The sequence below is a fragment of the Ptiloglossa arizonensis genome, chromosome 6 (genome assembly GCF_051014685.1).
Source record: "Ptiloglossa arizonensis isolate GNS036 chromosome 6, iyPtiAriz1_principal, whole genome shotgun sequence".
Classification (NCBI taxonomy): Eukaryota; Metazoa; Arthropoda; class Insecta; order Hymenoptera; family Colletidae; genus Ptiloglossa; species Ptiloglossa arizonensis.
The window spans coordinates 25,574,815-25,596,815 of NC_135053.1; the positions used below are offsets into that span (position 1 = coordinate 25,574,815).

Below are 22,001 nucleotides of genomic sequence, written 5' to 3' on the forward strand. Positions count from 1 at the left end.
CTCCTTAATGGGTTAACGGGCTGCCGGCGGATCGCTGGAGGCGAGATTGCACATTTACGCCTCCATCTGGAAACTCGGAATTATTAATTAAAGAGGAGCCCTCGCGTGGGTGACGCGACACCGGCGCTGCCACGAGCCGTGAATTTTTTCCAGACACGCGAGGCCTTTCGCGTAAATCCTACCAGCGTTTCTACTACCGTAGCTGCACGATGGATTCGCCGCACGAGTGCATCGTCCACGTTGTTGCGTAGTGAAAACGTACGAGCCGAGGATTACGCGAGCTCGATCGATGCCGATGTACCGTTGAGAACCGACAAGAATGGCCCCGAGGGGCTTCCATCGGTTAACAGAACTTCTTTTCGGTTCTGTGAATCCACGCTTCGTTACGAATCGACGATAGCTGAGCATTAAAGAGTTTACAACCGGTACATCGATCGAGGTGAACAGAGAACAGGATTCGTGTTACTTCCAGGACCATTTTTTTAGGCTCCCATCGGTACAATTCGTTTCCAGACACGGTAGGCAACTGGTCGAAGAACCGATCGTCTTTGCGTGGAAATACCACGCAATAATCTATGCGAATGATACGAATTTTTTGCTTCCGGAGCAACCGGTGCAAATCTACGGGGATGCTTCCCTTTTCGTTTTCCACGTGCCACGACAAACAGAAACGAGTACACGATAACACGTGCTTATCGCGGATCGTCGCTACTTACATTGTACGACGATACGTATTCTAGGAATTTGTCCAACGTTACCTCATCAATATTGTAACATCGGATAATTAATTATCCTTCTTCGACCAGAGAGCGTTGGCTGGAAAGTCTCTCGGAATCTTAGAGACGCGATCGAGTGCATCGAATTTAAGATTGAAATCAACGCACCTTTGTCCGCTCAGCCATTGGTTATCCTTTTAACGGGACTCTGATTTTATTTCGCTCTTCTGACCCTTCGTTCCGAGCACGTTGCCCTTTTTCAACTGTAATCGAATCGCGACCGGATCCGTGTCGCTTTCGATCGCCTTTCGAGTACGTACAACGTCGAGAAAGATGCTGGATCCGATGGAGACATCTTTCGAACGAACGTTTGTCGCGGCCGGAAATGAACCTTTCAACGAAACAAGTGGTTCGACGCGAACCACAGACGGATCTTTCACCTCCGTTGCCTCGGCCACGAGACACTTCCCTCGATACCGATTCTTCTTCTTACCTTCTCGATCTCGCCTTTACCGATCTTTCGTATCGCAACTCTTTTCTACCACGTTTCGTCGTACATCTAAATTCCAAATCTCATTTTCTCACCTTCCTTCTTCTTATTATTGCAATTCCCTCGCCTTGGAAATCCCCTGTCTCTCAACCAGACGTTTAACCAGCTCGGAGATTTTTAAAAACGTTAAGATAATTAATTTAATTTTACTACTTTCAAGAGCGATCCGTGTATCAAAGCGCGGAGAGGCACGTGCCATGTCACGGCCCTGTTCCCAACCCTTTCCGTTTTCAAACGTATCGCTGAATCTTTGATCCATCCACACGTTGTATACATTTTCCTTCTTAGATTTCTATCTCGGTTTCATCTATTTCCTTACCGTGTCTTCTTTGTCTCGCGTTTAATTGTTTGCGTTTGTGCAACAATTTTGGGGTTAGATCCGAAGCAACCTCCGGCCGTGTATAATTGTGCAAATTATACATTGCACGACGATACGTATTCTAGGAATTTATCCAACGTTACCTCATCAATATTCTAACATCGAGCACGGATACGGTCAAGCGTTAAAAGTATCGGCTGACGAAGCCTGTGCGCGCGATAAGGACGTAAAATCGCAACAATAATAAAAAGAAGAAAAACGTACGCGCCCGTGATTCGACGACAGCAACGGAAAACGTTAACGACAACGATGACCAGCGTTAAACGAAGAACCGTGGTCGTCGCGATTAATTTTAATCGGTTCGTTGTTGGTCGCGCGAATCTGTTTCTCGCGCGATTGTTTTCCAAGCGGGCGGGCGGGCGGGTGGGCAGGCGTGTTGCGCATCTCGCGGGGAACACTCGCGCGCATTATCTGTAATAATAACCGCGAGGACTAGCCGGTGGCGAGATGTATTTCTTTGTTTGCGTCGAATACCGGCGCGAGAAAGTGACGGCGCTGTTCGGGCGGCGGGTAAGGTCGTAAAGTCGACTCGACTCGACTCGACTCGACGCGACGCGACGCGATGCGACGCTCCGACTACGAGTAACAAAATTCGCTGATTAATTAGGCATTTTCTCTCCGCGGTCCTTCACTGGTGTTTGCGTAATCGCGCCGCCGACAGGTGGTTACCTCGGAAACGAATCGTCGCTCGTTCCTCTTCTGCCTTCTTGGAACCGATCGAAAGTTAACAGCCTTTGTTCCCAGCCACGCGAGAGCTCCGTTTTATTTCAGGGAACGGAACGTTCCTGACTCCGTACGAAAGACAACTGACAACGTGTTTGCGTTTCGTTTAACGTTGAAACGCGAGTACGCGAAAAAGTGCTACCACTTCCGGCCTTTGCGTACACAACCGAGCAGGTTTCTCGGGGATGTCGGAGACTCACCTCGAACCTCGGTTTTAACGTCTGCGAAAAGAAACGTTCACGGTTAACGAAAGTGGGGATTCGGTTGTCGTTACTGTAAATTTTCTGCATCGTTCGGACACTTACCTTTAAACGTTTCCTTCCGTTGTGGAAAGGAATACGAAAAGTAATGGAAGTGATACGAGATTCGTCCCGTGATAACGACAATAAGGTATTTCGTCGTTGATTTATGACGGTTGTCCAGCGACCGTACGTATTCTTCGGGACCGACTCGTTATCGAATAACGCTTCCTTTTTAGCAATGCAAAGTGGGCGACCTTGACCTTGCGAGAGTTCTAAACCAGCGGTACAAGTTGCGTTGAATTTCGTCCAGTAGGAATTCAATGTCCTCGATGTCGACGAGCGTCGATAATCAAAAACGATTCCGAAAATCCGAATCGGATTCGAAAACAGTTTGCCTCGGTTACACGAGGCATGCTTCGTGTAACCGGTTTTCGCGGCTCTTTTATTACCGATCGGTGGAAGCTGAAAGTCCTGCTTACGTAATACAAATCATTGCCATCGTAACGGTGTCGCGTAAGATCGAACAGTGCGAATTTGATCAAGTTCGTACGTCCAAAGGAGACACGATTTAAACACTCGTTTAAACGTTCCGGTACTTTAAAAACAGCCGAACGAAGGTCAGGTTTTTAAACTCGCGTCTCGCAATGGTCGTACAAGTCTCTGAAAAAATTTACCGAATTGAGTAACAGAGACCTAAAAAAAAAACTCGCCGAATGGTAACGTGACGTATTTCTCCGTATCCGTTTCCGTGTTTTCGAAAAAATATCCAACGCGCAACGCGTTGCGTATTTATTACATTGGGTCGTTCGGAATGTCGTTTCGTTTTTTTTTTGGTGAAAATGAAACACGATTTTTTTAGAGTGCGTAAACATTTTATCGAATTGTACGTTCTCCATTTTGGAAAACGAAACGACTTTCCGAACGAGCCGATATTTTGTCAAATGGAAGGCGTTACCTCAGTCGAGTCTCCGACGACGATAGGATGAAACTGGAACCGAGCGCAAACTGCTGGCTTTGTTTTCTCCAGAGCAAACAGAACGAATCGGATTTTCCAAGGGTCCAGCTCGTACAGAATCACGTGTACGGATTACGATGTAACCCGGCCACCGCTGACGCTCGTAAATATTGCGCAAACGATGTATCGAGGCAATAATCGCGAACGAGACACAGCGAAATTTCAACGGTAGAAAGTTGAGAGGTTTTGCGTCTATGTAATTACAAGTGCTCCTCGGCTGCAACTAAACCTGTGCACAAATATGTACAACGCGCGACGTTTCGAGAACCTAATTCTTCCGAGACGCTTGCTCGTTGCACGGTGCTCTCGACGCGGTATATGCAATACCGAAATATTATAAATATTTCCAACGAGCCGAAAGGAATTATCCTCGTCGGGTAATTGAATCGAAAACGTGTAATCGGAAATATTCGCCACAGGGATTGCACCGTACCGGAATAAATATATTCCGCGAGTAAAAACGAACCGATGTCCGTTGAAAAAAAATAAATCGAAAATGAATAATTGAAAATGCTCGTTACGCGTTTGTAATCGAAACGGGCAAAATTCTTATTCGGATAAAGGTTCCGAATACTCTGTAAAAGGTGAACTGCTTTTGGCACGTTGTTCGTTGGTTAAAAATTACAATTCGAGTTACGAAACGAAGCTGCATTCCACGTCGAACGAATAAAAGCGTTTCTATTTGCCATCCATTATTCGAATAAAATTTTTCCCATCTCCGGTTTATACGCAATAACGAGTATCTTTGCGAAGAGAGCCTCGTGTGAACAATTTTGTGGTACATTCGTGACTTATTTTTTCCGAAGTAATCGCTGTTCTCTATGAATGTACCGTATATTACGAGGATGATCATTTCGGACAAATACCGCAGCGGAGAACACATTTGCAATTAATCGATGTCGATACGGATTCGACTCGAAGGAAAAACGGACGAGCGAATTCGATGGCTTTCGATTGTTGCAATTAAGGATCGGTACACACGAGCGTCGGAACGACAGACCGTCCAATTTTCTTCGTAGTTCACACGAGAGACGAGCGTCACTCTGTAGCCGCATTCTGAACGACGAGCGAGATTAATGACCAAACATTACCGGTGTAATTAAGGTAATGATTAATGATTACGATCGCTGATCAGCAGTGATTAACGATTAACGAATAATACAAATAATCAAAGCGAATGTAATCATCGAACGCGATCGACCGATTAATCAAAATGATTACACTCTCGATTATAATTGGATAGATTACATTCCATTGAAAAGAGTAATACGAGAGAGCTAGGAGTTAAGATACTCTTTCATCGAATACACAAATTATTGATTTATGATTGTGGATTGTATATGTACGTAATTTGTTCGGATTCGTTTCGTCGCGTCCATGTCGAAGCTCGCAGTTTCGGTCCAGCTGGTGGAGACGTTCGAACGTAGAGATCGGAGAAAAACGTTATTCGTCGCTAGGTTTCTTATAATTTTACACAGGAACATAACACACTGTCGCGAAACGGAAACATTGAGCGTATCGCTTCCCATCGAGGCATTGCGCTCTTTTTACTTCGTCGCGATACTCTTCCGCGCGAGGAACTCGACGGTTTCGGACGATGGTTTGTTTCGTCGATGTTTCGATTTCGAGCACCCCGTTCGTTTTGTTTTCTTTTTTTTCTTTTTTTCTTTTCTTCTCCGTTTTGTTTTCTGCGACGTCAAAGTGACGCGAGCTACACGCGCGGATAGCGCGACAGAAACAACGTACTGCCACCACGCTGAAAAGTAGCGTCGCATCCGCGTTCTAACGGCACGCGCGTCCTCCCTTTTTTTTCTTTTTTTGTTTTTACCATGCGAACACGACGCCAAGTTGTCAGCAGAAATTGCGTCGCGCGCGAATTTCTTCGTATAAATCTGTCCGGTGCTGGACACACGTTCGCGTATCGGCTCGTGTGCGACTGGCCCAAGGTTACCACCGATGCTTTCGGCCGAACAATCGTCCACGATCCAACCGAATGCAATCTAGCGAAAATATAAAGTACGTCGCACGAATACACAGTGTACGCGATTACCGTGCGCCCGATACCTCACATTTATTTCGAATTTAACCGTTCCGACGGTCGTCCATTTATCGCGATAATATCCGCGTCCCTGATTGCTGGTTTCGCATCGTTGAGACGCAACCAACATACGGGGGGTTAGGTCGTGAAACGATTCTCCTCGGAGCTCGTCCATTTACCGTGACGCAAACGGACTCTTTCAACGTCTTGTGTTCATTTTTGTTTTTTTTTTCCGACCGATACATCGAAGCAACAACGCCCCGAGGCGCCTCGCGTCGCTCGCTTATTCGTTTCGTTTTCGGTCTCGTCCACGAGGTCTCGCGTCGCGCGAACCACGTTCTCTCGCGAAGAGTTCTTCCTCGAAAATCGCGCGACGATCAAGCGTCCGATGTTTTCAGCGTCGCGTGAACGGAAAAAAGACAGGCAAAACTACTAAGGAACCGACAGCGACGAAAAGAAGAGCGAATCGCGTCGACCTGTTTTGATGAAACAAAAGTACTCGGCACTTCTGCCAAGACGGTCTGCGGCTCTAAACGATCTTACGATCTTAAGCCTCGGTTTTCACCGTATTTCTAGGGAACACGGGATCCTCCGCGGAGCATCGTTACGCAGCACCAAGCCAGCTCGGGTTCTACGATAGAATTGGTCGAGAATGCCGCGCAATTTGTCGGATACCGACAGGAAGAAGAATCAATTCGATAAGGAGGAACGGATTCATTTACTCTCCATAATGAAGGAGTACGCTCCGTTGTTGGACAAGAGCGCTTCGACGCTCGCACGGAAGAAGATCTGGACGATCATCGAGAACGAATTCAAGAAGGCGGGCTTCACGCGCAAGACGTCCGCACAGCTGAAAAAATATTGGCAGAACTACAAGTATCATTGCAAAAAGGCCAGAGCACTGGGAAAGGTATCCGGGAATTTTTTTTTTACTCTTCATAACCGATCGGTATTTTACTCGAATCTCCCTACCGTTTTCGAGCACGAGGGATTTCGATCCACGGTAAATTCCTGGATAATTTAATACCAAACGCGATACGAATTCGACGTTTCGCGGCGCTACCTTCTCGATGCCAAACATTATCGCGGGAGTTTCGAAAATTTACTCTTCCTGCGCGATCGAGCGAGCTCGTTGCTCGTTCGTCCGTCAGTCCGTAGCTTTTAATTTAATTCGGAGTGGAAATGTCCGTGGAACGAATACGAGGTCTCGCCCCGAAACGTCAAACGACCGAGTGAAATTAGTTTCAAGTCCTGTAGGTATCTACAGTGGCGTGCGAAAGTTTCGGGACAGTTGCTTTTCTAGCTTCGCTTCGAAGAGGGGAAACAACGACGAGGTGGAGCCCAAAAATACGGACCACCTATTATTTCGTTTTTAAGGGATATACCGCTCCTCTCGCGGCAGCGTTTCCAAAACCGTGTACGTATACGATTTTTTCTTACGTAAAGTACAGCTTCGATCCTCGGCCGATGTTATCGTTCGTATACGTAGATATTTTTATTTTGTTTTTATACGATATTCGTTTCAAAACCGAAACAGCCTCGATAGAAGGTAAACGTTCGGTAACGCGACGCGAAAATGGAATTTTGGAAAACGCTGCTGTTGGTGCGGGACGGTCGGAAAACCAATTGTTCCGTAACTTGTGCACGCGACTATACATCACCCGTGTTCGTCTTTTCGTCCCTGTTGATTACCACTGATGTTAACGAAATATCGAAGGAAAATAAAAAATGTCCAAACTCGGAGGAGAACGAGTCCCCTGAATGGAACCGGTACCAAGTCTTCGTCGAAAATCGTTCAGCGAACAAGTTTTCGGAAATCTCGGACGTTCTTCGGCCGTTGATCGATCGTTCGCAAAGCTCGTCGAACGGTTCAAGATATCGGCCACCCGAAATGTACGAGGATAACGAAGAATCCTCCCAGAAATTGAATACCGTAGACAGTTTCATCGGTATTCCATTTTTTATTTCTAATCTGTCGTTTTCGCTCGTCTTTGAACGGAATTTCATTCGACGCGACGAAACAATTTCGAAAAGTTCGATCCTCGATGTCTGAAAACTTAGAAAATTTGGAAAAGCGTTGGCTCGAAAGGGCCGGTGCCGGAATAATTCGTTTAACTCGAACGCAATGGATTCTCGACTCTGCGACACGGAAGATTTACGCGTCGCTCAGACATTGAAGTTTTATTACCTCTTTAACGTCGATTGCTGTACATTAAACGTTGAATTTTAGTCGAGACGTTATCGCGCCACGGTTAAAGAAACGGTTTAATATTTGAAAGGACTTCTTCTCTACTTTCATCTTTCACGTTCAAAGTATTTCTCGCGTCTGAGTGGATATTTAATTTAAAGATCTCTCGCGAATCAAGACGGAGAGAAACGACGAGGAAACAATGTCCGAGGATTGGAACGGACAAGGAACGAATCCAACGGAGAACGTAAATCCCGAAGAGGACAGCCTGGACGAGAGGAAGGAGATTTTTACGAACGAGGATCGTCTCGCGTCCTCGCCGACCGACACGATCGACCGTAAAACGAGGAATCGCATCGTGGTGTCCAACGCGAATATTTCCAACAACAGCGTCACCGTGTCGGTCATTTATCCCGAGAATAACGAGGACGGCTCGAAAAGTGCAAATAATGGGAGCCACAAACTACCTTCGAGTAACGCGTCCATACCCACCAGGAAGTCGGGTAAAATGAACTATTCTTGCCCCTTAATTACTCGCGCGAGGTTCACCTTTCCGATTATTTATATTGGCATAAAATACAGGGAATAATATACTCGTGATACTTAAGAGAGTCGAATTTGAAAGAATATTACCGAAAAATTAATCGAAAATTGAATTTACATCGGTACCGTGTTTTCGAAAAATGTACGTTCCTTCTTCGAACGACACGATTCGACTTTAAGCTGGTACATAAAATACAGCGTTTAACGAAAGGTACCTCGTTGGTAGAAATCTGGATTCAAATTCAATGGACACGCGCGTACTCTCTTCTTCCGTTTCAGCGGACGTTCTATGGCGCGATCGCAAAGAAAGGCACAGCCACGAAGATTCGTCCGACTCGCATAATTCCATGGACCACAATAACCGGGCGAGTTTAAACGAGAAACATGTTGACGCAAGTAAGGAGGGGATAAAATAAATTTGTAGATTATTCTCGATCGTAAAAAGGACGCGCAAAGTCGTGCCACGTTCCGTTAATAAAGTAGCCGTTATCGTTATCTCGGGTAAGCTGTCTCGCGGGACCTGGCGTCGAAGGAAAAAGTAAATAAAGAAAGTGTTACGACCAATTCCGGATTTTACGCCGAAATTCTTTTCGAGGATTCTGTCGGATGGTCGTTATCCTCGTTACGGGTGAAAGATTAGTCGCGAACGAGCTGTATTCGGCAAAGAAATTACCCGTGGAAATTTTCATCCGTTAACGCGGTCACGGTTATGGTCACTCGTGAACGCGAATGCCACTACGAATACGCTGAAATCTTTATCGATTTCCCCATTATCGCGCGATACGCCTACGCTTCGCAGTTTTAGAAACGTGTAATCGTACAGGTGGTATTCGCCGAGCTGAAAAATCTGTACACTTGACGAGTTTCTTGTACTTGCAGGCAACGAAGAATGCGATTCGCTCGAGTGCGGCGCGAACGATTCGTTGTACGAGAAACACGTCGGGAAATATTCCAAGGAAAATCGAGCGACCGCTTTTACGGACAACCATCCGGAAAACGATCCCACCGCCAGGCCGAAAACTTCGGAAACTCGAAACGAGTCGTACGGATCGCGGGGCTACGTTTTCTTGACCGACTATCGCAATCAGTTGAAGCACAGATTGCTTTTGCAGCGGCTCGAGGTACTTTCGACGACGATTTTAATTAACCGTGCAAACACTTGGAGAACCGCGCGTTGCGTTCGTGTTGCAGACGGAGGAGAAACGTTTGAAAGTAAAAATCGCCGAGATGGCGATACAGGAGGTACAATTGAGGATAAAAGCTCTGGACGAGGACATGCGACGCACGGAGGAACTGCATCGGTTGCGTTTGGCCCGCGCTGCATCCGGAGATGGAAATTTTTAACCGTGGCGAACCGCAACGATCGAATCGCTCCGTCGATGAATTTTCTGGACAGATTTCGTTTCGTGTCCGAACTCGCGAACATCGCGGAAGAAAAACGACGATACTGGGGACGTTGAGCGATCGCGAACAGTGGAAAGTAATAACGCTGCGTCGATCTGTGCTTCGAGTTATTTTTATTAATCACCATCATTATCGTGTGTTACGATGTCGTCGTCATTTAGAAAAAACGCATGGGACCATACAAAATAACAATGCGCTTAGATTTTCGTGTTAACCGAGCAACATTTCGAGGTCGCGTGTCGATTTTCTTTACCCTTCGCTCGTTTCCGTCGTTGATCAATTGAGAAACCGTATCACCAACGGATCCGTGAACCCTCGACAAACTACGGAACAGTAACGTTATCACACAACAAGACTATTTTTATCCAACGTCGCAGTTGCCTTTCCGTTCTTTCTCTCATCCTCGCCGCGATTTCGTTCGCCGTCAGTTACATCGATCCGTCGCTTAACCATTTCCTGCCACCTCGTAATAAGTGATTTTTTTCCTCGTATTTAGTGATTGTTAATAATTATCACAGAAAGTTCGTAAAATAATGACCTTGACGTTTTTTTAAATGTACACGTGTGTTTGGTTTGTCTGCGTGTTCGCGTTTTCTCTGTATGTGTGTCGGTCGGTCGCGCGCGCGCGCTCGCGCACGCGTACGCGCCTCGCGAGTGTAAATACGTGTTCTCCCGTGTGTTTCGTGCTCATGCCCGGCGTGTTCGTGTGCCTTGATTCGAGAAGCGTCTATTCTTCTCCGTTATCATTTTTTTTCTCTTTTTTTTTCCTTTTCTTTTTTTTTTTTTTGCATAGAATTTGCTTCTCGTTTCGTCGAGTGAGAGAGAGTACAAGTACGCGTTTCAGACGGAAAAGTTTTGTCACGTTGCTGTAAGTAGAGTAACAGGTAGATTAGCGTTTAGTATTACGTATAACTAGGCGGTAATAGCAGCGATACAAGTAGCGATACAAGTAGAACGGTACGCATAGAGAGTAGTCTCTTTAATGTTTGCAGCGTTTAAAAATATTTAGTTACGCTATAAGTAGAATAGTTCTTTTTAACTTTACGCGTAAAGAGGTTTTCATCTTTAAAATTGTCGGTGCGTTGAACGAGTGAGAGGTAAAGGGAGAGGTAGAGAAGGAGAAGCCGATAAGGTGCAAGATTTTACAAGAACATTGATATTCGCATTTCCGTGAGCCGTGATGTCCAACGCTTCGAAAACGGAGCCTCGACTAAAATCGAAACTCGATGTTAACGGAGAGCGTTTACGAACGCGAGCGGTTAGTTTCCCTGGCTTTTCGCGTCTCGAGGCTTGTTACGTTCACGCGGTAGACGTCGTTCAGGAGCGAATTAAAGTTCGAAACGACGTCGCGCTTTCACGGTACTTTGACGGATCTGCGGAGATAAGATCGGATCAGACGGCGAGCACCTCGATAAAATTGGGTTCGAGAGATAAGAATTTCCGTGCAGGCGGTGCGCTCGACCCGATGGCCCGCGCGAGAGGTTCGCGCGAGAACGTCTTTCATTCGCCCCCGCTTTCGCGAGCACCGTACGCTTTGTCGTAGTAAAATTAACTTCCAGACGCAGCCGTGAGCCGGGACGTTTCACGCGAATTCCGCTTCGTTCGGGCAAGTGCTTTTTAACGTTTCCTCGCGCGTTGCTAAATACATTCAATGTCCTGGTTCCGCGGCGGATAAAGAAACGCCGTTGGGAAAATTCAAAATTCATTACACGCGGCGGGAGAAACGTCCGAAACCGATAAAACGATGGATCTTCGCACTCACCGAGCGCGGAAAATTCTCCTTTCTCTCTTCTCGATCTCTCCTCGGTTCGTTAAGAATTGAATACTTACGAGAGCGAGCTTCCGCCGTGGGAAACCCGCGAAAAATACACCTCGAGAGAATGCAAAAATTCGAAAACACCGGTCTGGCCCGAGTCAGCGCCCCCTTCTCCCTTCTCATCTTTTTCTTTCCTTTCATTTTTCTCTCTCCCCCTTTCGCTTAAACGTCGCGTTCACGGGGCACTGACGTTTTTCTCTCTCGTCTCCCGTATCTCACTGGCAAGTCGAAGAGTGGAGGCTCTAGCTTGACGAAGCTTCGTTACGAGAATTTTTACACGAAAAGCATCTAGAACTCTCACTAAGCGGAAATTGATCTCTTACCGTTATAATTCCCCTTGAAAATGTAAAAATTACTTAAGACGATGCTTAGTTCCTGTGACTCGCTTACGTACGAATGAGTAAATTTAACTGGATTCACCTCGATTAATTGTCTCGAGCAGCATTTGCCGCTCGCGCGGCGTCCGTACGTTCGGTACGCGGATTATCGGCGAAACGTTCGAGCGAATCGGCGATTCTCAACCGCGACACGGTTGCCCCTCCGCTCGCGTAATTGTTCGCGTCGACTCGTGGAAAATGGACAGCTCTCGAAAATACGGTAACGTCGAAGAAATCTCGGGGGTTGGATAACGATCGAGGAACGGGAGAACGGGAGAACGGGAAAGAATAAGAAACGTATTTTTGAAAAAGTGTCGAAGTTCCGCGAGGAAACGATTCTGCCGATTTACGGGCAGAGCCGACGTGAGGGTGGCCTGTAAAATTTCGAAGCTCGTTTCTTTCGTTTTCGGGTCGTTACTCAACTTGGCACGCTCGGAATTTTCGTCGCTTCGATTTCGCTCGATCGGGCACAAGTGCACCGCGTACACTTTTCCAATTTCCTTTCTCCCGAAACGAAATGGCCAAGTTCTGCTCGCCGTACGAACCGAAGGCCGATGGCTTCCACAGTTCCGATTGTATTTTTACACCGAAGCGAGGAAAATCGGAGACGATGTCCCAACGTCGTTGAAAACGTTGCATTTTTCCACGAGCGTTAAAAATATACTACGAACGACGAAACAAATAAATAATTAACGGAGTACCTACGTACAACGAAACGGGTTAAGAATCGCCGATACTTTAACGTTTCGGACATTGGCCAAGGCGAACGACGACGATCTGCCGACAACGAAGAAGTCATTTCTGTCCATCGGAGCAAATAGAAAAATATAAGGGCTTCTTTGTTTCTTTTGAGCGTGATATCCACGTGGCAGTCGGTGCGAACGAAAAATTGCTTGAACAGGATCGAGTCGACTGCCACCGTTGGCCCGGTCGCCCATCTTGCTCGCGCGATCGGTTTCACGGAAACGTAAATTTCACTTTCAGTTTAGCGGAAGCGTACTTGTCCCGTAGCCGGTGTTCGTCTCGAAAGATTTCTGCCCGTGTGCGAGTCGATTAAGTAACGCGAAAGGTCGTTAAAAACACTGTCCCAGCGATTCGATGGCCCGTACTCGACCCTGACGACGGACCTTCAGCGAAAGAGATAAGTTTCGAGAGATCGTCGTGCCGTCGCGTTCGACCCGGCCAACCTTCTTCCTCAATTATTGTTACAACGCAGCCCCCGTGATTGCGAGCGACGCTGTGTTTCGAGCGGAACGCGAGCGTCCTCGAACCCGTCACTCCGCGAGGAAATTACTCGCTCGCCCTCGCCGCTTACAATCGGCCTCTCGAGATCCTCGATCTCTTAAAATTCTTCACTCGACACCGCTAACAATTGTTCCTCGATTGTCGCTACCGTACGAGGGACCGATCAGAGGCCGCGCTCGAACCGCGTTCTCGCGCCCCCTCCGACCATTAATTTCGTTCTACCGTCTCGGAAGGCCGTCGAAGCGGAAAAATTACCTCCTTTGGAACGTTTCCCGAGTCTCCGACCAGACGACGGCTCGACGCGCGCGTTCCTTCGAGCGAGGACGTCTTAACGCGCGATGAGAATTAACATTTACGGTGTTATCGTGCCGCGTTCGCGATCGACGCGAGCGTGCTCGATAACTTGCCGAGCGTATCACGCATACGAGTACGTCACCTTGTCGCGGACAAGCCACCCGAACGGATGTTCTTCCCGCAATCGGGTGCCGAAACACGCGAGACAAAGATTCTCGCAACGGTCCGTTTCTGCAACCCTGGCCACGACTACGTTTAATATTATCTAACCGTAAGATTACTTTTGCTTTCGCTACTGATCGTAAGATAGTTGAAGAGAAACGTTCTAAATCCTAACGCGTCGTATTTAAATGCACGAACGACGACGCAAGCTGCGTCCCACCGTTTGCTTATTCTTCTTCGTCGAAACACCGACGGCTCGAGATCGGTGCAATTCGCGGAGTTGCGAAAAATGCGCGAAAGCGAACGATCGATGGCGGTGCGAATACCTCGCGCGTTAATCAACGTTATCGGTAAACGTTGTTGAATCGGGTAGCGCAGTTCGAACGGTTCGGCAACGATGCAACAAGTGACGCGGAAAATCTGGTAGAAGCGAACGGGACACTTTCGGTGGCTGGAAGTTCTCGCTTCCTCGATCGTGGAATAGGAGCTACTTCTCGACGAGTGGCTGAAACGATGGGAAGCGGGATCGATAACATCGCGGGAAATAAAGTTAACGGCGAAAGAAAGGTAGAAGGATCGCGGGAAATCCGAAAAGCTGCCGATTTTCCCCAAGCTTCCGATGCAATTTCATCTATTGACCTTTCACGGTGCATCGGATCGGCCCGAATGACGTTCGGGCGACGCGTTATCCCTTTGGTCAGTGTGGCGGCACGTAAGCGATATCAAACGAGGTTTGCTCCGAGTTATATATCGGACGGTGCCGTTGCACACCGTAGATTATATCGTGGCTGGCCCGTGCCAACGTTTCCAGACAAATTTTCCGTCCGAGCGTTTCAACGAAATACCAGAACACGCGGTGACTCTTAAGCGTTTTCCAACTTCGAGACGTATCCGTTCCGGGAACGAATCGTTCGGTTCGTAACACGGCGCGGTGATTTCTTCCGAGTTCTCCGCGAAGGATGCTGCTCCCTCGAAGGAGGTAATATCCCGAGCAAGTTCGAGGAACGACTCGAATCTAAGATAGCACCGCGTATCGGTCGGACGAATACGTTTTATCGAACGACCCCTCCGCGATTGAGGAAACGAAGGTTCCTTTGCTTTACGAGTCCCGACTGCGACGCAACGGAAACGATATTAAAGGAGCGCGCACGGGTATGCTTCTCCGACTCCAAATTCCCTGTGCACGTGCTTCGATCTAGTCGATACGTCGGCACGCGAATGTCGCGATTAAGAAAATTGCAATTTTCCGCTGGAATTCTACCGTTTCTCGAAACAAGATTTCGAAGGAATTGGAGAAAGGTTTACGAAAAATAGAGAAGCAGCAGGGAGGATCCGTTTCGAAGAAATAATTTCCAACGTTCTCGCGTTAAATCTATTCTTGGAAAAAGTTGTCTTGGACCGTGCTCGAAATTCTTCAACGTTGTTCGCACACCACCAGAAGCACCGAGCCTCTCGGCGAACAAATTGTCGGGCGTACTCGCGCCACTGGGACCAAACCAGCTTCGCCTCGGTAATTTCTAATTGGCCCTCGCGCGACGAAAAGCTCGAGACTCGGGGACTACGTAGGAGATTTTCGGTGTATATTCCGCGGCACACGCGGCAAGTTACGCGGCGATCGCGCTCGGGAACGAAGTTACGAAGCCGTTCGAACGTGGCCCGCCTCTCGACGAGGGTTCGAGCAAACTTCGCGAAAAGAACGGGAAAATATTCAACGAAGAGCGAACATCTCGAGCAAATCGTCGATTCCTCCCGCTGGAGACGCACACTTCCACGCCGCAGCTGTTTACCCTCTGCTTACTCGGCCGCTTCTCCGCCGCTTTGTATCGCTCGGCTGGAATTTGCACAAGGCCATCGACACGGAAACGGCATTACCCTTGCGCGTAATACCGAGTCTTCCCCGGATACGAGTCGCACGCACGAGAATTCGAACGATCGCCACCGTTCGGTATCCACCGCCTTATTCCCCGACCGCGATCGGAGAGCGGCTTTGATCGCTTCGACGATGTTGTCGTTCGCAATATCGGAGCTCTTTTCCAGGGAATTAAACGAAGGATAATTTCCTCGCGAGAACGGGAATAAAAATTTCTACGGGAAAGTTAACCGAGCGGAGACATCGAGAGGGAAGAATACGTTGGATCGATCGAGCGAAATAAATTGGACCGTGGGGCGAGCGGTCGTTTCGCTGTGCAGATGGAAAGAACGATAACGTCGGATATTTGCGGACGCGGTGCTCGTGAATTCTCGTGGAAACTTTCGGACGTAAGACGCTGACGGAGGAAAAACAGTGGGACATTTGCCAATATCGAGAGATTTTTCGCATGGAGGGTAGTAGGGAGCCGCGTGTGCCCGTTCGCGCGAACCGGAGACTTCCATCGTAAATATTTGGTTAACTTCTTCGCGGATCGATCTATCGTGCGCGTCGCGTCAACGAAAAGTTAACGTGCGCGCGATACTGGTTTTTAGCGAGGGAATTCGTGCCGGCGGTGAACTCGCCGAGTCACCGTCGAGGAAAATTACGCAAACGTTGGCCCGGGAGCGGTAATCTTCCGAATGGAGAACTCGGCTCGTCGGAGCAGAAACAAACCGCGAGTATCTAGGAGGAATTACGCGCGACAGGAATTCCCCTCGATCCAGTTCCAGTCTCCTCTCGTCCCCGAACTTTCCCCGCGACCTTAATCTCGGGGGCGAACGCAAACGCACGACCGCTTAACGGCGCATAATTTTCCGTTCCCCGTGTCTACGCAACGCGTATACTTTGACCGTAGACGCGATACCGCGAAGAAACACGGGCCGATCGATCGGGCCGATATTTGGTAAGAGCGACGAGTTTTCTCGGAACGGGCACTCCACGTTGCCACCGTAAATCAAGAGTGGTTCGAAACGGGGAGGAAAGTTTTCGACGCCACGGCTCTCCGAATGCCAAGACGAATACGAGAAGCGACTCGAGTATTCCTCCTACGTAACTTTTGCGCGATGAAACCAACCGTATTTCCGGTGGTTGGTCGTTTACGCGAACAGCGGAACCCCGATCGATCGCAAGGTGCACCATTCGACGGCCGAGCTTCGCGAAACAACGCGGATCGAGTGCGTAGAAATTCGTCCTCGTGTCGCCTACGTGCGCGAGTTACGGCGAGGAAAAAACGCGATACTCGAAGCTACCGTTTTACGCAATTTATGGCTTTACGGTGAATTTATAATCGGAGCAGTGGCTCGTGTCTGCGATACATTCATATTTTGCGGTATAATTGCTCGATGCCCTGACGCAACGCGTAGAGCACAGAAACGCGTATACGAGAAACAATTGTTCGATTGAAATTTAGCTGAAATTTTCGTTTTCTCAATTCTATGATTTTCATCCCTCTCGTGAATCCTTGCATTCGTGTCGTTATCGTGGACCAAACGATGAAAATAAAGCGTTGAAAGAGAATTTTGGACTCTGGATAACTCCGATATGATTCACTTGGACGAGACACGTTAAAGCTACTTTGAAACGTACAAGAGAAGAATTCTATTTTTTATCGTTGTCCGTTCCACGAACGTGTTTCCTTGAAGTAAACGATATCGAACGATCGCTGGGAGAACACCTCGGCGTAAAACCCCCGATATTAAGATCCATTTGCCGGGTGGATTCACGATACAACCGATACCACAAAAGACGAATAAAGTGAATAGCTCGCGCGCGACGCGGAGACGTTGGAATACATGACACGTTTCAGAGGAACGTAACGTCGGCTGGAAACGAGAAGGTCAGGGCTGGTCTCGTTTATGTAAATTTCAGTCGGAAATAAACATGCTTCCTCGGAGGAATTGCAACACGTGCACCCTCGCGGTATCGTTGCACAGGATCGATGGTTGATCGCGAACAACTGTAAGAACGAGGTAGCGGAAAGGTGATTGCCGTGGCCGCGAGAAAATGGCGATACTCTCATCGGTAAATGAACTATCGATTCGAAAAAGTCGTGTACCTCTGAAATATCCTCGATATCGCGCGAAACGATGCTCCGAATGAAATATTGATACGAGAGCTCTCTCGCAAGGCGGTCGACCCGCGGAACGCGAATCGATCGCGTGATTTTCTTTCGACAATAGTCTACTCGAACGGGTCGAATTTTTCAAGAACCGTGTTTCGTATTCGATCGTATTTTTAAATCGATAAAGTTACACTGGCGTCCAAATTGCCAGTGGAGGGTAATTTACGATCTCTTTGCGAGAAAAAGACGACAAAACCAGTTGAAAGAACGCGTTATAAGATCGTAACCCACTTAACGCTAACCGGAAGCTCGTTTCCGCGTGACAATTTATTCGCGATAGGAAAAAAAGAATGGTAGAAACGCGCGATAGAATTTACACAGACGGTGCACTACTGTTCCCCGAGAATACGCCACGATTTTTAGACCGGTCAGAAGTTAAATAGAGAGAAATGCGGGGTAGAAATTCGATCGACGGGGGAAAGAACCGACGATCCTCGTTTTCCGGATAGAAAACAAGGGAGTGACAGTGACAAAGGCGTACTAATTTCAATGTTGGGATTCGGGAGGATGGAAAAGACGGTGAAGTTGGGAAAGAAAAAAAAACAAATGCTAACGGCGAGGTCTCTGTCGCCGGGTGACTCGGTAGAAATTCCTCCGAGAATTATTTCCGAGTCGGAAGTACGGAAGATTAATTGCCGGTTCTGATGGCGCGCTACAAGGGCTTCCTATAATGTCGTTTAATTAACCCTTTCGCGACGAGTGCGATTCGCTGTCGTATTCCACGGACAACACGCGAAATTCTTTCCGAATTGAAGCTCGACGCACGGTCGCGATCAGAGAGCTCGTTAGCGAGCACATTAAATTGATAAAGTTGCTCGAAATTATTACGCAGCCGCTTACTTTTACGACTTCGTTTCCCGATAAAGTATCGATCACTGGAAACTGCTTTCACGGAGCAATCGGTCTCGAACGAATTTATCGGTACTTTGCTCCATTTTCTGTTCATAGGACTTTCCTCGAAATTTACGGATTACGATCTTGTTTGCGTTCCACGTCGAGGTATCCGCAGTTTTGACGTTACTCTGCCTCGGAAGAAAAAAAAAACAGAAAAGAAACGACGCGAAAAAGAATTCTTCGATGTATCGCATTTTGTACATTCCCCGAGGGGACACGAACGAAAATGTATTGTACGCGCGGAACGACACTTGAAAATAACCATCTCTGGCGAAAAAAGTGAGGGAAGGCGCAGGAATGCGTAAAACTCTAACGAGCATCGAGGGATGCGCGAATATTTGCTTTAATTTTCAATTAACAACCTGGATAAATTGTTTCGCTCGAACGGCACAAACGCGCGCTTTAATTTGACACGGAATAATTGCTTTAAATTGCGTTCGTCGTGGTTAGTTTTCAAATTGCAACGCCCGAAAGACCGGTGCGTTGATTCACCGAACGATCGGATTTGTTTTGCGCTACCGACAACTTTCGAACAATCTGGTACCAGACAGTACCGATTCGCTTCGAAAGCGCGTTAATTTCTGCGCGCACGATCGAAAGTAGCCACCATTTCCGACAAAGATCGTTCGACGTTTCGATCGGTCGAAAAGCAGTTTCCCAGCTTGTCGGACTTCTTTGCGTTCTATTTTACGTTTCGAAAAATTGTCTTCGAACTCCACCGTACCCTCGATTTCAACGTGTCCGTTGAATTTGACGCGCGAACCGCTCGACGGGAAATTTTCATCCCTCTTTTAAACGTTCGCGAAGCAATTGTATCAAGTTTCCTTGTTTTTCGGAACGACGAGGCGCGCGTGTCCCGAGTACGTTCGATTCGCAGTCGGGTACGTACGAATCTAGTTGAAATCGAATGGGAAATTTTTGGCCGTCGTTGCCACGAATTCGTTTCACGCGTTAGTGAAATTTTATCGAGATTCGAACGATAGACGAACTCGCGAAAAAAAAGTATACGTTTACCGAAAAATAGAAGTAAATTTCTTCGCGCCCCGTTCTTTCCCGCGTTTCAACCGTATCGAGAGCTGTATGCAGTACACGTGAATTTTGCAGGGGACCTCGTCTGCTAACCGGAATGCGTTTAAAGTGTAATACCATCGGGTGTATTTTTAAAGGGACACCGCGTCCGCGAACTCCGTAAATACGTAATACGCGTCGAGGAAAACGTAATCCCGGTGGTGACGTTCCGCGTTAAAAAATATATCCTCCCGGTGAGGATCCCTCGTGGAGCACGCTCGCGGCTGGAACACTGCCTTCGGTTTCTCCTACCGGTGAAAAAATTACGAGATCGTGTCGTGCTACGCCCCTTTTGCCCTTTTTCCTCCCGTTGGTAATTCGAAACTTGGACAACTTTCGTCGCGCGTGAATGGAAACGAAATTTGCTACTCGTCGCGAAACGAATCTGGAAAATATGGGAATTCGAAGCACAGGAAAAAAGAACCCGCGAAAGGGGGAAAGAAATAGTCTTTCGCGCTGCACCGCCCGAGAGAAGCTGCGGTATTAGAACATAGCTGCCGAGAGCTCGAGATATTTAACCCTCCACCGCGTCCCTTGGCCTACCCTCCGGCGCATATTTCAATGCTTTCGCGGGAGAAAAGGACACCGTGCCGGGTGCGGCTCTCCCGTGGCAACTCTTCCCTCTCTTTCTCTGAAATTCGCAAGCATTCCGCTCCACCTACGCTTCGGCTGCTCCTTCCGCGAATTTTCTTCTTCGGAGATTCGCGCGTATTTCACCGGCCACGCGAAGGGTTAAAACGTTAAAAACGCTCACCCTTCCCGCTTGCCTCTCGCTTTAATCACTTCCTGCTCGTTTTCGTTGCCGTTACTCCGTTTCCTCCCCTTTCAACGAGCGCCATATTTCACTGGCGACGCGTTGGGCGATCGCCGCTACTGGACACCGAGATCCCGGAGAAACGGACAAGGATTCCATGAAGAATTCGAAAAGTAACGATTACCAGACACTTGGAACGTTTCGTCGAGGATCGACGCAGTCCATACTCCACAAAGACGCAAAACTGAATCGTGGCTACCGTATCGCGATAAAAGCTTGAACTGGGATAAACCGAAACAGCACGGTCGAAATAATTGTTCGCTGGCTGGAAATTTTCAACGACGGTTGGAAAACACGCACGCGAGCGTGGAACTTTTCAGCCGAAACGGTACAACGATCGACGATACGTTGCGTTCTCCCGTCGAAGTTTTTTCGCGTAAGCGCTGCGGCGAATCGATAAGCAGATAATGTAATTGGACTCGTCCGTTCTCCGTCGTTATTTTAACTTCAATCCCAGCGGTTATCTTTGCCCGGAGCAAACACGTTGAAAAAGCTGGTCAATCTCCTACGTGAGATCGTAGGTGAATCGTTCGCGAATACTTCACCGCGACATTTCCATTTTTACGACAGCTTCCAGCGACACCCAAGCTCTGCGCATCTAAATTTAATAAAAGCGGATCGATGGAACTCCATTTTTATCGGTTCCGTTGAGCCGCGCGTTGCCAGGACGCTCCAATCGGAAGTACCAAAAAAATTCCAACGTTCGCGCGATCGAGCCTTTCGAATGAAAAACGCGATCGTTGAATTTTGACTCGCTTCGTTCGTCGTTCGTGCAAAAAATCGTCGAATGTTCGGTTAAGTACAAAGAACTGTAAAACCAACGACTACTCGCGACATCCGCGACATACGAGACTTCTACGATTTCTATGGATACCGATCGCGTGGTTTTCGGGAACCGTCGCGCGTACGGGTAGGGAATCGTCTCTGCGAACGGAAGGAGAAAGAGAAATCGTCGAAAATAGTCGCGGTCGAATGCGCGTGTACCTGCTACGTATGCGTGTACGCCGGCTGGTGGTTAATCGATTACGCGGGGTAGCTGCTTCGAGATCGCTCGCTCGACTTATCCTTATCGTTCGAACGATTGATTTCCTCGGACCGTTCGAGGCGACGACGCGATCTTCCGACTTGGAACGATCGGTGAGTCGTCCAGCCTCGACGGAATTTACCATTACTCGCCGCCCAGTGATAACGCCTGCACGATTCTCGGGTCGGCCTTGCTACCCTCCCGAAACTCCTCGAGGGTCAGCTTGTCGTCGTGGTTTTTGTCCATCTGATCGAAGATCTTGTCCACCCTTTTCTGCGGCGTGTTCTCGTCTTCCGCCTGCGGCTGCTGGCCCTGGAACATCGCGCATCCAATCTGTTAGCTCAGTTTTTATCGGCCGGTCCGTGGCTCGTCGAAACCACTTCGCGAAGACTTTAACCCGAAACTTTCGTGGTTATCGATCGAGGTCCAACCGATTCGCCGATTCTTTTCAATCCGAGAAACGATCTCTCGTCGCTCA

The 22,001-nt window shown here is 48.0% G+C and overlaps 2 protein-coding genes across 4 annotated transcripts in view; one reads left to right on the forward strand and one right to left on the reverse strand.

Annotated features, from left to right (window-relative positions):
• Nucleotides 1-3,347: 3,347 nt before the first annotated feature.
• LOC143148482 (frequenin-2) overlaps nucleotides 3,348-22,001 on the reverse strand; it is a 57,303-nt gene continuing 38,649 nt past the window's right edge. For 2 of the 3 annotated variants that reach the window (XM_076314871.1, XM_076314870.1), the window contains exon 8: nucleotides 9,895-21,835. In XM_076314871.1, the coding sequence (XP_076170986.1) occupies nucleotides 21,668-21,835 (168 nt within the window). In that variant the 3' untranslated portion in view covers nucleotides 9,895-21,667. Of the gene's footprint in view, nucleotides 3,674-9,894; nucleotides 21,836-22,001 lie in introns of those variants that run through there. The other variant, XM_076314872.1, reaches the window with a different exon arrangement.
• LOC143147882 (uncharacterized) lies at nucleotides 6,254-9,738 on the forward strand. Its single transcript, XM_076313568.1, has 6 exons — nucleotides 6,254-6,573; nucleotides 7,381-7,612; nucleotides 8,013-8,354; nucleotides 8,593-8,790; nucleotides 9,274-9,515; nucleotides 9,586-9,738. Exons 1-6 carry the CDS (start codon nucleotides 6,316-6,318, stop codon nucleotides 9,736-9,738), a joined length of 1,425 nt encoding a protein of 474 aa, XP_076169683.1. The 5' UTR covers nucleotides 6,254-6,315.

Bases quoted from the DNA above. Each gene is read 5' to 3' on its own strand.
- LOC143147882 (XM_076313568.1), top strand. From the start codon at position 6,316: ATGCCGCGCAATTTGTCGGATACCGACAGGAAGAAGAATCAATTCGAT. The intron at 6,574-7,380 runs GTATCCGGGAAT...GAAATATCGAAG, and splicing joins AGGCCAGAGCACTGGGAAAG to GAAAATAAAAAATGTCCAAA. The intron at 7,613-8,012 runs GTATTCCATTTT...TTTAATTTAAAG, and splicing joins TACCGTAGACAGTTTCATCG to ATCTCTCGCGAATCAAGACG.